This window comes from Cucurbita maxima, unplaced genomic scaffold (genome assembly GCF_002738345.1).
Source record: "Cucurbita maxima cultivar Rimu unplaced genomic scaffold, Cmax_1.0 Cma_Scf00029, whole genome shotgun sequence".
Lineage (NCBI taxonomy): Eukaryota > Viridiplantae > Streptophyta > Magnoliopsida > Cucurbitales > Cucurbitaceae > Cucurbita > Cucurbita maxima.
Window position 1 is genome coordinate 1,445,839 of NW_019272045.1, and position 15,220 is coordinate 1,461,058.

Below are 15,220 nucleotides of genomic sequence, written 5' to 3' on the forward strand. Positions count from 1 at the left end.
TTTTCTTGTAGTCGCGCTGACACGTCCCTTTTTGTCTTTCATCAGCAATCTAACCTTATCTATTTGCTTCTTTATGTTGATGACATTATTGTTACCGGCAACAACTCATCTCTTATTAACAGCTTTACTCGCAAGCTTCATTCTGAGTTTGCTACCAAAGATTTGGGTTCTCTCAGTTACTTTCTTGGTCTTGAAGCTTCACCCACTCCTGATGGTCTCTTTATCAGTCAGTTAAAATATGCTCGAGATATTCTTACTCGTGCTCAGTTGCTCGATAGCAAACCAGTTCACACTCCCATGGTTGTTTCTCAACACCTGACTGCTGATGGTTCTCCTTTCTCTGATCCTACTCTCTACAGATCTCTTGTTGGCGCCCTTCAGTACTTGACTATCACGCGTCCAGATATTGCCTATGCTGTCAATTCTGTCAGTCAATTCTTGCATGCCCCTACTGCAGATCACTTTCTTGCTGTCAAACGTATTCTTCGCTATGTCAAAGGAACACTCCACTTTGGTCTTATCTTTCGTCCATCCACTGTTCCTAGTACGCTAGTCGCTTATTCGGATGCTGACTGGGCTGGTTGTCCCGATACTCGTCGTTCTACATCCGGCTATTCTATTTATCTTGGTAACAATCTCATTTCTTGGAGTGCCAAAAAGCAACCTACTGTATCACGCTCCAGCTGTGAATCTGAGTATCGTGCTCTTGCCACAACTGCTGCTGAACTTCTTTGGGTTACGCATCTTTTGCATGACCTCAAGGTCCCTATTTCACAGCAGCCCTTACTCTTATGTGACAACAAAAGTGCTATTTTTTTGAGCTCTAATCCTGTTTCTCACAAGCGGGCCAAGCATGTTGAACTAGATTATCATTTCCTTCGAGAACTTGTTATCGCTGGCAAACTTCGTACACAATATGTACCCTCTCATCTCCAAGTTGCTGACATCTTCACAAAGAGTATTTCTCGACCTCTCTTTGAATTTTTCAGATCCAAGCTTCATGTTCGTTCAAATCCGACGCTCAGCTTGCGGGGGGGTGTTAAGGATAGTTGACCGTTCATTAAGGCAAATATCTAGATATTTGCCTTACATTACGGGTTACCATATTTTCTCTTTTACTAAATGCAAATATATTGTATTCATTTATTATTCTTTCCTTTTATCGCTATTTCCTTATTATTTGTAATTTACCTTATTTCTGTATTCTGTAAATGATTATAAATAAGAGAACTCTCACCACCATTTGGGTGTGGTGGATTAATCAAACATTCACAAACCTAAATTATCAAACTCAAACAATAAAAATATGATTGAATTATATTTTTTTCGATTTGGGTTAGGTTGAATGTTTCGGAAATCGAAAATCGAAAATTTTGGGTTGGTTCGAGTGTTGGCATATTTTATCGAGTCAACCTGACCAACTCAAAAATATGGTTACAATCGAACCCTACCCTACCATACTTTTTTAATTATTATAAATATTAAAAATATTTGACTTTAGTGATATGTGACGTGTGAATATTTGATTTTTGAGTTTTATAAAATTTTAGCTATTAAAAAAACAACCCGACAATCCAACTCAAGGTTGGGTTGGGCGTAAACTCTATCTAGGTTGTTCCAGTCACCCACCCACCCAACGAACCTAAAATTTTGGATTGGTTGATGTCGGGTAAAAATTTTAAAATTGATTGCACATGTATAATCTGACTTGTTAAGATACGTGTCATCAACTAAAAAAATTAATAATTTAAATATTCTAACCACACAAACAAACAAAAAAAAAATTAATTTTAAAAAAACTACTTATTTTATAATATATTTAATAAATATGTAAATCCTAATATATTTTGTATAGGAAAATTAAATAATGACAGGAAAAAAAATTTAAAAGCATTGGAAAAGACAAAAATACCATTACTAAGCATCATACAAAACGTTTGCATTGACCTAAAAATACACAGATAAATAAAGGACCCAAATGGAAATAAAGCTGAAGGAGCAAGGGCAAAAATGGCATAAATAAATTTCAATTTTAATAAATAATAATAATGGGTGAAATCCCATTTAAACAAATTTGTGAATGAATTCAAAGGTTTGGTAACTAAAAAGTTGGTAGGAAATAGGAAGGACGAATAATTGGAAGCTTTATTAAAAGGGCTAAGAATATATATATATATATATATATATATATATATTTTTTTTTTTTTTTTTTTTTTTTTTTTTTTTTTTTTTTTAAGTTTTTTTTTTTCTTCCTNTTATTTTCTCCTTAAATTCAAAAGTTTGTCTTTAATTTGAATAAAATGAAAATTAAAATGGACAAGCCAAGAATATATTAATCTTTTTCTATATATATATTTATAACTTTTTCTATAGAATTCATTTTATTTCATAAAAAGTAATATTTTATATGCTCAAAATAAGTTATGATTAGATTTACGAGCATCTCTCATTTTATTTTTAGTATATAGCTTAAAAAATTAAATTTGTGAATTCATCGATCAACCTAAAAATTTAAATTGATGGATAAATGTAAATTTAAGGTTAAAATATCATTTAAGTCCCCGTACTTTGAGTTCCAGTACTTTCAAATATTAAAATTTAATTATTACAATTTCAATAGAACTTAAAATTTGTTTTTATTATTTTTTTTTTTCTTTTAATAATCTCTATTATCAGTTGTCCTAATTTTAAATATATAAACTAAAATAGAATTTAAACTGAATCTAAACTCTTTATTTCTCAATTTTTTTATGATTTGATTCAAATTATTTATTTTTTATTAAACCTAAATCAATTATAGTAATAATATTGCAATTAAATATAGAATAATTCAAATTATTTTTACCTAATCAAATTATTTATTCTTCATTTATTACACACCTCCATTTTCCAGTTGTTTATTTAATTATTTTAATTTATTAATTTTTTTTATATAGATTTTTTAATTATTAAAGACATAATATTAATATTTAAATTTAAACTATGTTAATAAAACATTATATATTTTCGCGTATAAAATATCATAATTTATTATTATCTTTTTTACATTTTTTTTAATAAAAGTTATATTGAAAAATAACTATTTTTTTAAAAGACCAAAAACAGAAGAAAACAAAATCTTACAAATAAACATATTTAATAGACATAAAATTTAAATTAAAAAGACATGTTATTCATAAAATTAAAATTTTTTAAAATATATTAATATCCTGTCTAATTCAAAAGACCAAAAAAAAAAAAAAAAACACAACTAAATTTATTATAAAAAAAAAGTGAGGGAAATCAATTAAGCAATCAAGTAAACAGAACTAAAAGAGGAAGGATGGCTCACTAGGCTTTTTCTTGTTTCTCCGGTAAAAAGCTTTTGCTCTTCCAGCTTTTCCGGAATGCCCATCATATCTATAAGATGACATTAAAAAATGTTAGTGCACCGAAAGCAGAACAAGCGAAACAAATGTACTCACAACACCAATGAACGGAATTACACAAAGAGACACCAAGATATTTACGTGGTTCGGATAGAAGAAGTTCCCCTACATCCACAGGTAGAAACCAATCACTAATCAAACAATGTGTTTCAAGTGAATACCTCATTATCACACTACAAAGACTCACCAATATGTCACTCAAAATATAATGTGACCCACAAAACATTCCCAAATCCCGATATCAAATTCCGATAGGACTAAATCTAATTCAAATAACCAAATCAAATCTAATCTAAATAACCAAATCAAATCAAAACTTATGACAATTTACAACAAAAAAAAAATACCTGAAATCATCATATCAATGCAAAAGATCCCAAAACCAACAGCAGATTCTGTTTACAACTTTAATGGAACTGGTTAAATATCAACAGTTTATGACCGAACTGACCCAATGATTAAGGCAAGGATACACAAACCACCAGCTAAATGAGAGGGAGTTGGCACCCAGGTTGATGTTACGCTACACTTCCATAGGACTGAGCCATCAGTGTTGGTGTCTTCTGAAGTCGGGCCCTGCACTTAACGCCATACAAATTATGTTGTCGAAACTGGGAAGAGAGTGAATCAACTAGGTATGTGATTACCCTGTCAATATGCAGGCAGGCAGGCAGGCATGCATGAGTAGAGTGTAGAAAGCAGACAACTGGTTGTGTGATATTGTCAAACAGTACAAAATGTGATTCAATAATGCTGGAGAAACGGAAAATGCCAAGTATAAATTATTGCATGGTTTTTGTCTTCTCAGTCTCCTTGAAATGCATATAAAAAGAATATGTTTAACTGGTCAATAAGGGTTATGTAAATAATAAAAGATTTAAAACGAACGTACTCATGGTAGCCACTGTTGAGGATTATTGGGAGAGAGTCCCTGTTCGAGGGCTACATAGACCTCAGGGGAAGCTTTATGGTGTATTTGTGCGAGGGGAGGATTGTTGAGGATTGTTAGAAGAGAGTCCCACATTCGCTAATTTAGGGAATGATCATGGATTTATAAGGAATACATCTCCATTGTTATGAGGCCTTTTGAGGAAGCCCGAAGCAAAACCATGAGAGCTTATGCTCAAAGTGAACAATATCATACCATTGTGGAGAGTTGTGATTCCTAACCGCCACTTAGAATTTAATATCTAGACATTCACACAAATAGTTCCTAAATCAAGGTTTTTTTTCAATAGAAGTCATGTCATATAATAAATGGTGACCACCTACATCTAGTATCGTATGAGTTACCTTCACTACCAAATATAGTAGTGTCACGTGTTACGACGTGATTAGTAAAGGTGCGTGAAACTAGTCAGTCACTCACGGATATAAAAATAAATTAATTAATTAATTAACCTACTATTAGAAGGACATGACACTGAACCACCTAGACTGGAGTTCGTTATAGTTATTTATAGCATCGTCAGTTTTGATAAACTAATGATCTTTTATACCGTCAATATAAAGGGCACGTATAACTCTCATGGGAACTCAGTTGATATACCCTAGCAAAACTGAGCTATGATACAGCATGATATTTAAATTCAATACATGAACTTACAACATGATACAATAACCCATATACGATCGATCTTCACAATGGAAATTTTGAAAGTCACTTCTTCTATAAAAAGAAACCTTCGTTGAAGTTTAAAATCATAGGAAGTATAAATAAGAAAATTCATGTCCCTAACGGAGATTATAGAAAGAGCTCTCCGATTCTAGATAAAGAGAGAGGGGGAGAGAAAACATTAAAATAAGCCTTAGAGAAAATCACATGTTATGAGGGTTCGTGATCTACCTTGATTAAGTGATAAATAAGCTCAATCGCAATAGTCTATTATGTCGTTGATAGAAAAGGTACATGTCACACCTCAAACAGTAGCATAGTTCAGATAATTTCAAAACAAACAGGGCCATATTGCTAGACTTGCAACCAATAAGAAGAGACAAAAAATATGTGATTGAAAGAAATTATTACGAGATAGGGCTCAACATTCTAATTAGGTTCATGAGCCCACAAAAAAGTAGATGCAATACCTTTCTAGTGTTCTTCATAGTATGGTGGAGTTGACTGAACACACAACTCGTTATCATCCCCATCATCGTTGTCATCATCCTCATCTTCTTCATCTACCCAGTTACTGGGATGATGTTGAGAAACGGCAGGACCGTTTATATCAGACCTCTCTGAAAGTATCGTGTAGCCCAACAAGAAAAAGTTACAAGCAGCAGGAGTAATAAGATTAATGGGTTAAGTGAATGACTAATGAGGTATCTACTGACCTTGATGTTCTCTTCCCAGATCCCCTCCCACAGAATGGTCTCTACATTAAACAGTCAAGTTACTTAAGAACCACAAGTAAATATATCTAGAAAAAAAATATAATATTTGATGAACTAAAAGTTAGAAATGTTCTCTAAGGTGAGTACAGTAACAATGTATAAGTTACAACATAGTACAGTTGCTGTACGTTGAAGAGGAAACTGCCTCAACCTTCTACTCACCTAATACGCACACGGTGGTAACTCTACAGTCTTCCTTATTTTCAATTTGCTGTGTCTTATCAATTGTGAAACAGGTCCCATACTTCATTAATGTACTCCATACTTTACTCAATTATTGCCCATTTCTTTGGGTGTTTTATATTAGTTGTAAGATCTCTGTTAAAAAAAATGCAATATACAAGTTCATGCTATTCTCAGTGTTCACTTCTTCCAAACAACAACGACAAGCAAGTGTTTTATGAGGCATGAAGTACTATATTTTACGACAATAGCTAGTGAAAGGACAGTTTTCAGGCAAGAATGTCAGTATCCCGTTTCCAAAACCTAGTCCAGTCCAAAAAATGAAAGAAATTAAGTCAGATAGAACTGAAGGCTCTAAATTATAGTTAGCTCCACATCATCTTCCAATACTATGAATATTCTTGATGAAAGGTAGATGATCAATCCTATCAGCAAAGATGGGGTCACCATACCCAATTTTATTAAGTAAACTAACATTCACATTGGTGTGAAATTCATTAGAAGTGTAAGCGACATCACACACAAACAACAAAACCAGATTATCACTTCAAAACTAATCGTTATGGAGACAGGTTGCATTGTAAAGGATACCTAGCACGATCAACAAGGTTATATCCCTGAGCGCACCCAGCTTTTGAAATCTGTACATTACTAATCCTTTGAATTTCCATCTGTTCAGAAGAACTCAAATTGCTCTGGCCTTGTACCTGCCCTTCAGCACCATTCCCACTTCTTGGTGCACTTCCTAAAAAAGAGTCAGAAGGATGATTTTAAATACAAAACAGTTTCTTTATCGAAGTTCTATTCAAATGAGAGAACCAAAGATATTGTGACAGGGTTATGAAAGGCCTAGGTTCAGGCATGGATAAAAATAGAGACCTGAGAGTTCAGACCATATTCTGGTATGATCAGATGGATGGCCAGAAACATTAGCTCCGGGCCCATCCTGCTGTGCTTGGGACCCAGTCCTGTGATCAGATTCACCCTGTCCAGTAGTAGCCTCTTGTGGAGGCTGTGATCGGCTTCCCGCATGGAGCTGTGATACTAACATAGTCGCAAGAACAAGTGTAGCATCAAAGTTTGTACCAGACCCATCATCTAGACCAAATTTTGGCGCCAATAGAATTGGCCTGCACATCCAAATACAAAATCCTATCATATTCGATAACAAAGTTTACTTTGTATGAAAATTACTTGCACCATAAGAACAAGTGTTGCATCAAATTTAAATGACCAGGCTAGAAAAATTACTTTTTAGATTTAGAAGAGGATGGACGTAATACTCCATCCTGTGGGAGCTAAGACAAATAACCCATGGACTACAAGAGTCAAAACTGTATATAACTTTCTACCAGGTCTACATGCCATTTAACATTTAACCATGTAGAAATTAATACACCTCACGGTTCCATAAAATGAATCTCATTCGTGCACATCTTGTACATTTTTTTCCTTCTTGTGCTCTCATCTTTGTATTTCATTCAGAATCCTAGTTACCAAGTGCTAACCAGAAAGATGAACAAAATATTTTCAAGCCTAAGTCAAGCGGTTAGAAGATCAGGCCTGGTATTTCAGCACCACTATGACAATTAGAAATCAGAGGACCTCCACAATTAAATGCTAAAAATAATGTAAAAAAGGAAGCAAAATAAATAAAAATAAACAAAAAAAAAAAAAAGAATCAGAGGACAAGAGACGTGCAATTCTTACTCCCCAGCTTTTTCAAAAAACAGATGGATGTCAACTTCACAGCCCTCGCAGAAAGAAAGAAATGCCTGAAATTTGATGATGAAAGTAGCTTAAAGAAAGTTTCTAAACCATGAGTATCAAAAAAGATAAGCTTTAAATTAATTGTGCTACCTAAATATAGCCCAAGATTGTAAAAATAATAATAACAACAATAATATCAACTCACCACAAAGCATATAGAAGAAAATGTTAGTAGTAATACCAGAAGAGCAGCATTCCAAAAAAAGAAAAGAAAAATTGAATTAATCCACAAGTGAGGTCCAACAATACCTTCAATTCTTTTACTCCAAATGTTATGTCTACCGGATCTCCACTGTGAGAATAATGGACAAACTCTTCCATAGGATCTATCCAGAGTTGAGTATGAAGCAGCGCGTCATTGTCTGCAGTTAAAGAATGAAGCATCAACTATATTTTAGTAGATACATTGAAATGTAACGAATTTTCAAGAGTCAACATCTCTAAGGAGTTGATTGGGGGAAAAATTTTAAGGTGAAATATATTAATTAATCTAGGCTTGTACATATCATTATCACCTTTGGTTGGGTCTATATAACTTCGAAGCTCAACAGCCTTTCCTTCAATCTCAATTGCAGCTTCAGAAGGTAAGGAAGTTGGTTCTGTTGCAATAACAGTGATCTCCTGCAAGGATGACTGAAAATTAGAGAGTAATCGATTCAGATCTCGAGGTCTCACAACTAAGTCACTTGGGAACTGTCTCCTGTCAAGAGACAAGTGCTGTATGTCTGGCTCAACGTTGGAAGAAATGCAGTATGTTTTCTTTATTCCTGCAAGCCAGATAAGATTGATGTATTTAGAGGAAAAGTTATCATGGTAAAAAACTATATGGTATTGAAAACACAAAATCATTTCGTAAGAACAATGGTCCTTGTTGCATCACTTTTATGTAGGCCAATTTTAACAAGATTAGGGTAATCTAGACCCTTGATAACTGGATGAATTGCAAACATGGAACGCATGAACAGACATCATCATGGTGCATTTTCACCTTTGCATCACTTTGTTGCGCTTATTGGACATTGTTATAGATATATATATATATATATATACCAAAGGTCTCATTTATTGCCCCTCTATCTTTGAATATAACTACCAGCATAATAGCAGCACACGATGCAGTGATGTTGTATGCTTAGTGTACATGACACTAAAAATATTAGATTTGCTTTAGTTGCACTCTTCAGTTGTAGTTATCGGAGGATTTATAATCAACCGATGTCAACATACTGGAACCATGTAAGTTAGTCGTCATTGTGTGACATTCTTAATTAGTAGGCATCTGTATTTACCAATGAACATAGATCATTTAAACATGATTTTTAGATAAATGTGAGTACTCGTATAAACTCTAAAAAGGCAGCTGACCATTGAAGCATTCCAAACTCCATTGTATTTTCAATGCATAAGTATCTGGTAACCGCACTCTCAGATGGTCTACGCTAGCCATTGATGTTCTAAGAACAGAGCAGACAGCCTGACATGGAATGTCATAATAAGTAAGCATAGGTGTTAAGGTACTGTTAGTGAATGCAATACAGAACAATATCATGCATACCTTCAAAAGAACACTGCATTGCACTTGATTACCAGAAATGGCATAAGTATCAAAGAACCCAGGCTCAAACGTTATTGCTTGATAGGCAGACCGTGATGCATTGAGGGTGTAAAAAGCCAGCTGAACTTGAAAATAAAACAATCAGCTTTAAAATTGATCCTTCCATATAATTTCCATACTAAAACAACTCAACAGGCTAAGCAAGCCTCAAGGTTTTAGCTACATTTTTTCCATCTTATTTTACAAATTGACATACAAAGTTCACTCAATTTTGATTCCAGATAAAGGGCAGAGGAAAATTTGCATTACTATACAGAAGTTAATTTCGCTCAAAGTTGCTAACCACGTTCTACATGCATAAATGGTCAATAAACTGGATATAAATTCACCGAACAATGTACTGTTTCCAGAATCTCTTACGCAATACAAATATCTCCGCCTAATTTTGAACTCATCAAAATTTAGCACTAAAATTAAGCTTGCTAGCAACTACGAACAACTCTTCAGATGAAAACGATGTGAGAATCTTTGATTAAACTATTCTAGGGAGACAGAACTCGATGAAAAAGAGAGAATATTGAGTACCTGCGACGGAGAAGCTTGGATGACGAGCTCGTTTCCGATGCGAGCAAGGCATGTGACTGAGCGAGCGAAGGTCTTGAGAGCATTTCCGCTCAGACTAAACTCCATTGAATCTCACTCTTTCGGCTTCCGATGATCGAGTCCGAGAGAGAAATGGAATCGTACTGGTTCTGTATTGGCGGGAAGAAGGAAGAATACTGCGCGAAGTTTCGAGTTCCGTGAATCAAAATTGCTCTGTGAAATAAAAATAAAATAAAATAAATAAATTGGCATTTTAATTTTGACGTCAGTTTGTTTTATTTTTAATTACTTAAAAAAAATATTTATTCAAATATCAAATATTCACCGCATCAAAATATTTGTCAACAGACTTCAAATATTTTTAATTTTTATAATAATCTTAAATGTATGGTTGGGTCGTAACCTTATATTCGGGTTTATCGAGTTGACCTAGTAAAAAAAATGTCAACCCACGTGCTAAACCAAATTTTCGATTTTTCAAAAAATTAACCTAATTCAAACTGAAGAAAAAAAAGCGAATAGTTCTCTATTCGGGTTTATCGAGTTGACCTGGTAAAAAAAATGTCAACCTACGTGCTAAACCAAATTTTCGATTTTACAAAAAATTAACTTAATTCAAACTGAAGAAAAAAAAAACGAATATTTTTACTATTGTTCTCTCTCTCGGTGCTCAAGCTCTATTTTGTATTTTTCATCTAAAGGTATTTAAATGACCTAAATACTCGACAAAAAAACCGTCCACTTTGAGCATAAACTCTCATGGTTTTGCTTTGGGTTTCCCCAAAAGACCTCGTAGCAATGGAGAGAGTATTCCTTGATTATAAACCGATGATCATTCCCTACATTAGCCGATGAGGACTTTCATCCAACACCTCCCCTCGAACAAAGTACACCTCCTCTTAATCGAGGCTCGACTCCTTTTCTTTTGGAGTTTTAGTCATTTTTTACTATGCCTTCAAGGAGCCTCGACTCGTTTGTCTTTTGAAGTTTTTTGTTCGACATTTGGGAATTCTATTGACATGACTATTTAGGGCATGACTCGGTTACCGTGTTAAGAAATAAGAAACGGAAGTGGGATTGAAAGTCCAACAAACGAAGGTGGAATCAAAAGTCTCAATCCAATTTTCATAAATGTTCCCGAACTAAATCTTAAAAATAAGATAAAATATTAAAATATATCAAATATAAAATCTAGAAAGAAAAAATGGAATATTTTTAATAATAAATAAAGGGTGTCCTCAAATGAAGAATATGAATAAAAGCAAAGAGAATATTAAAAATAATATAAACTCTCTAGAAATTGAGAAAAAAAGAAGAATATTAAAGGCAATTTTTGGTGGGTATTGTTCTTTATGCTTTTTTATTCTCCATCTTTATTTGATTTTTGTTAGTTTGTTGTTCTAAATTTTATCATTAGATATTGGTCACAAATCCAATCAAATATTGTGAAAAAGAAAAAGAGAGGAAAAAAACCGATGACCTTTAGTAAGTGTCGAAACCTTATGTTATTTACGATATTAACCTTGATTGTTAATGGAATAATGTCCGATAAATTGACATTTTAAGGGTATTTTGGTAATAGAACACAAGAGGAATCATATTCGAGGTAGAATAAGATAAACGAGACCGAAGCTCGATAACGTAGAAATTATAAAGAAAAATCATGGTACGATGTAATTAAATCATATTTAATGTCGTATGCCAGTTTTTTTTTTTTTTTTTTTTAATATAATATCAACTAGAGATATCGAATCTATGACTTTTTTTTTTTAATTTGAAGCTCTCGTAATTATAAACAATTAGAGCTTTTAATTATTATCAAACTTAGAAAACCCTTCTTTGAGCCCCACGAGCACGTCTTCTTGTCACCTCTTATCGTGCTTATGCATCTTAATACGTACTCTGTCAGCCATTAACCGTTGTATTAGTAAATACATTTCACGAGCTTTGACTCAAAGTTGTATAAAATACATGTCTCGATAATTTAGTTCTCGTTTCATGTTACCGATTTAGTCGCATACCAATAAATGTTTAAATAATATTTAAAAATATTATAAATACACGTACATCTATTTATCCTTATTAAAAAAACATCACTATCTAAAGAATTTATCACGTATATTATGTCACGTCAAATCATTATTTATCCAACTTTAATAATATAAAATAATTACAGTAAAAATTCAAATTTCATACCTTAACGTGTAAGATGATTTAAATAAACCTAATTTATTTATACACGATTTTTTTTTTTTTTTTTAATACGAGAGACTCAAGGATTCAGAACATACCAAGATACCAATAGAGAGTTTTACGAAACTACCCCTCCACATACTCTACAAGTGGTTCGAGATTTTGCATCTACGTGTTCAATATGGTAATTTGGGCGAACAAAAATTCTCTCACACGATTGAGCACCCATTCGGATTTTCATCGCTGAATATCTCGAGAGAATCGGACGGCTGTGATGAATATGGCTCGTAATCGGACGGCGGAATGTCAAACTCGTGTCGTACTCCAGGATGCACGTGTGCATAGGAATATTGCTGCGGCGTGGCATAATATGATTCGGGCTGGGGCTGAGAACATGTAGCGTATGCTGTACTGTACCGCACGGAATAAAGTGGGTGCGTAAAGGAATGTGGTACGTATTGAGTCACGAAGTGACGTGGAGAGCTCTCGTTCGCTATAATTGGAAGGGGGCCGGTTAGGGGTTGTGGACCGGGTTCTGGAGGACCCTGAGTTGGACCGGGCGGCGGTGCTCCGATCGCTGAAGCATCACCAGGAGCTTCACCGCCGGCATTGCCTCCGCCACCGCTACTCTTCTTCTTCTTTTTCTTCTTCTTTTTTTTGCCTCCGCTGCCGCCGGTTTGGCCGTCGCCTACCGGAGCAGAACCAGGCTGCTTCGCTTGGCCACCACTGCCGTCGTCAGTGACTTTCCCGGCGGTGTCTCCATTTTTCGTCGGGTCCTGGACTTCTAATTTCACCTTTTCCTTTTCGTCTTCATGGCCGCTGCTTTCGTCGGAGCTTTCAGAGTCGCTTTGTTTCTCTTTCTTCTTCGATTTTCCTTTCTTTTTTACTTTGGAATCGGAATTTTCCGGCCAGAGCTCCGCGTGCTTCCCTGTCTTCAACAATTTCTTTATCAAAGTTTCCGATTCGACGTTACCTTTCACAACTACTTTCTGTTGCCTCCAATCGATATCCGTTTCGTAAACTCCTGAAAGGTCACGTTCATCGTTAAGCAGATATTCTCGAATCCGTATTCCAGAGAAACAACAATAATCGATTAGAGAACAAAGAGAAAAATAGCGAGTTTCAAAGAGAGAGAGAAAATTCTGACTGTTTCTATCGCCATTAGTTACAGAAATCAAGTTATCGACAAACGAATATGCCAAAAAGAGAAGAAATGACGAGTTCGAGTAGAGAAAGAGGATGCGGATTCATGAAATCGCCATGGCAGAATCATCAAAACTTGTTTCAATTCTTTCGGAAACAAAGATGCCTAGTACGCATTAATTTCAAAAGAGAAATCTCAGTACGGAACAAAAACACAGAACGAAAGAGAGAGATTCCATCAGCAAAATCAAAGAGGACGAAACATCGAAATCAACCTTCAACGTCCTTGAGAACTCGTTTAACTTTCCTCTTGCAGGCTTCGCAGTGGATCGAGACTTTCAAAATCCACGTCTGAGAGAATCAGAACAACAACAACAAAAAAGAATTACAGAAGCGTCAAGCAAAATAAGGCATCTAGCGAAAGGTAGAAGAAGGAATTTGAGGAACTTTAAAAAACTAAGATGAATCTACCTTGTATACGAGAGGAGGTTCCGCGTTTTCTTCAATTTCCTTGAGCTCTAGCTTGGCTTCTGGTTCTGCCATTAAAGGCACTGGAGCTCTGAGGTCTGTTCTTGGGGAGAGAGACGGTGAGAGAGATAAAGCGAAATTGTAGAGAGGGAGATATGCTTTCGAGGGTATTTCAAGTATTTTTTTAAAATAAATGGAGACGCCTTTGTAAGAAAGAATCAGTGAAAATATTTTGAAAAAATATATAATTATTAATTCTTTTAAAAATAATAAGGGCTATTTTGCAAATATTTTTCGAAAATGCCTCATTTTTTATATTTTAAAATTTTTGTAGGGACTAATTAATCAATTTAAAAGTTTAAGGGTATGATGGGTAAATAACAAACTTTATAGGGTGTTGCATGCAATTTTTTTTACCGATTTCAAATTAATCATAATTGTTAAATTACAAATTTAATTAGTTTTGGAAGTATTTTTCAGATTAATTTTATCACTAAACGAATTTAATTTAATTTCGAGAAAAATACGTATAGTTTTACGGGTTTATATTTTCGTTTGGTCCTTATATTTTGAAATATTGCATTTTTACCTATGACTTTTGAGTTTGGTTTTGAAAATATTTTGAAAAGTAGCTCGTATATGACTACTAATTCCTTAAAAAATGGTAAGGGACTATTTTGCAAATATTTATCGAAAATGACTCGTTTTTTATAATTTAAAAATTGCACAAACCACCCTTAAATTAATTAAGTATTTCATAACAAAATATAAGGACTAATAAATCAATTTAAAAGTTTAAGGATCTGTGATGGGTAAATAACATACAATTTTTTTTAACTGATTTCAAATTAATCATAGTTGTTATATTATAAATTTAATCAGTTTTTAAAGTATTTTTTAGATTAATTGCATCATTAAACGCGTTTAATTTAGCTTTGAGAAAAAATACGGCATATCGTTTACGGGTTTATATTTTTGTTTGGTCCTTATATTTTGAAATATTGCATTTTTATCTATGACTTTTGAGTTTTGTTTTGAAAAGGTAGTTAATTCCTTCGAGCAGGGCTATTTTGCAAATATTTTTCAAAAATGACTCATTTTTTATATTTTAAAATTTTCATAACAAAATCTAGGGACTAATTAATCAATTTAAAAGTTTGAGGGTGAGATGGTAAATAACAAATTTTGTAGGGTGTTACGTGCAATTTTTTTAAGAGATTTTAAATTAATCATAGTTGTTAAGTTACAAATTTAATGAGTTTTGGAAATATTTTTCATATTAATTTCATCATTAAACGTATTTAATTTATTTATGAGAAAAATACATATCTTTTTACGGGTTTATATTTTTGTTTGGTCCTTATATTTTTAAATATTGCATTTTTTACCTATGACTTTTGAATTTGGTTTTGAAGAAGTAGCGGGTATATAATTACTAATTTCTTAAGGGCTATTTTGCAAAAAAAAAAAAAAAAAAAAAAAAAAT

The 15,220-nt window shown here is 33.6% G+C and overlaps 2 protein-coding genes across 8 annotated transcripts; both read right to left on the bottom strand.

Annotated features, from left to right (window-relative positions):
* Positions 1 to 3,238: 3,238 nt before the first annotated feature.
* LOC111465538 (cell cycle checkpoint control protein RAD9A) lies at positions 3,239 to 10,136 on the bottom strand. 7 transcript variants are annotated; one of them, XR_002714209.1, is made up of 13 exons: positions 9,913 to 10,136; positions 9,328 to 9,447; positions 9,138 to 9,246; positions 8,288 to 8,539; positions 8,022 to 8,134; positions 7,713 to 7,777; positions 6,882 to 7,132; positions 6,594 to 6,747; positions 5,760 to 5,800; positions 5,514 to 5,663; positions 3,776 to 4,004; positions 3,510 to 3,533; positions 3,239 to 3,399 (listed from the first exon to the last, which is right to left on the bottom strand). XR_002714209.1 is itself a non-coding variant. In XM_023109960.1 (11 exons), exons 1-10 carry the CDS (start codon positions 10,015 to 10,017, stop codon positions 5,518 to 5,520), a joined length of 1,356 nt encoding a protein of 451 aa, XP_022965728.1. In that variant the 5' UTR covers positions 10,018 to 10,136; the 3' UTR covers positions 3,346 to 4,004; positions 5,514 to 5,517. The 7 variants fall into 7 exon arrangements, 3 of the variants coding, with proteins under 3 accessions (XP_022965728.1, XP_022965730.1, XP_022965729.1); XR_002714210.1 differs by having other exon boundaries at positions 3,510 to 3,559; XR_002714211.1 differs by lacking the exon at positions 3,510 to 3,533.
* A 2,026-nt stretch (positions 10,137 to 12,162) lies between these two features.
* On the bottom strand, positions 12,163 to 13,923 carry LOC111465607 (heavy metal-associated isoprenylated plant protein 36). The gene is made up of 3 exons (XM_023110079.1): positions 13,738 to 13,923; positions 13,542 to 13,617; positions 12,163 to 13,147 (listed from the first exon to the last, which is right to left on the bottom strand). The coding sequence occupies exons 1-3, from the start codon at positions 13,807 to 13,809 to the stop codon at positions 12,333 to 12,335; spliced, it is 963 nt and encodes a 320-aa protein (XP_022965847.1). The 5' UTR covers positions 13,810 to 13,923; the 3' UTR covers positions 12,163 to 12,332.
* Positions 13,924 to 15,220: the final 1,297 nt, after the last annotated feature.

What these genes read in the sequence shown, in the direction of transcription:
- LOC111465607 (XM_023110079.1), bottom strand. Translation starts at nt 13,809, where the DNA reads ATGGCAGAACCAGAAGCCAAGCTAGAGCTCAAGGAAATTGAAGAAAAC. An exon ending in AACCTCCTCTCGTATACAAG is followed by an intron (nt 13,618 to 13,737) that starts GTAGATTCATCT and finishes TGATTCTCTCAG; the next exon opens with ACGTGGATTTTGAAAGTCTC. An exon ending in AGTTCTCAAGGACGTTGAAG is followed by an intron (nt 13,148 to 13,541) that starts GTTGATTTCGAT and finishes GTGACCTTTCAG; the next exon opens with GAGTTTACGAAACGGATATC.
- LOC111465538 (XM_023109960.1), bottom strand. Translation starts at nt 10,017, where the DNA reads ATGGAGTTTAGTCTGAGCGGAAATGCTCTCAAGACCTTCGCTCGCTCA. An exon ending in GAGTTTGGAATGCTTCAATG is followed by an intron (nt 8,540 to 9,137) that starts GTCAGCTGCCTT and finishes TCTGGCTTGCAG; the next exon opens with GAATAAAGAAAACATACTGC. An exon ending in TTATATAGACCCAACCAAAG is followed by an intron (nt 8,135 to 8,287) that starts GTGATAATGATA and finishes CTTTAACTGCAG; the next exon opens with ACAATGACGCGCTGCTTCAT.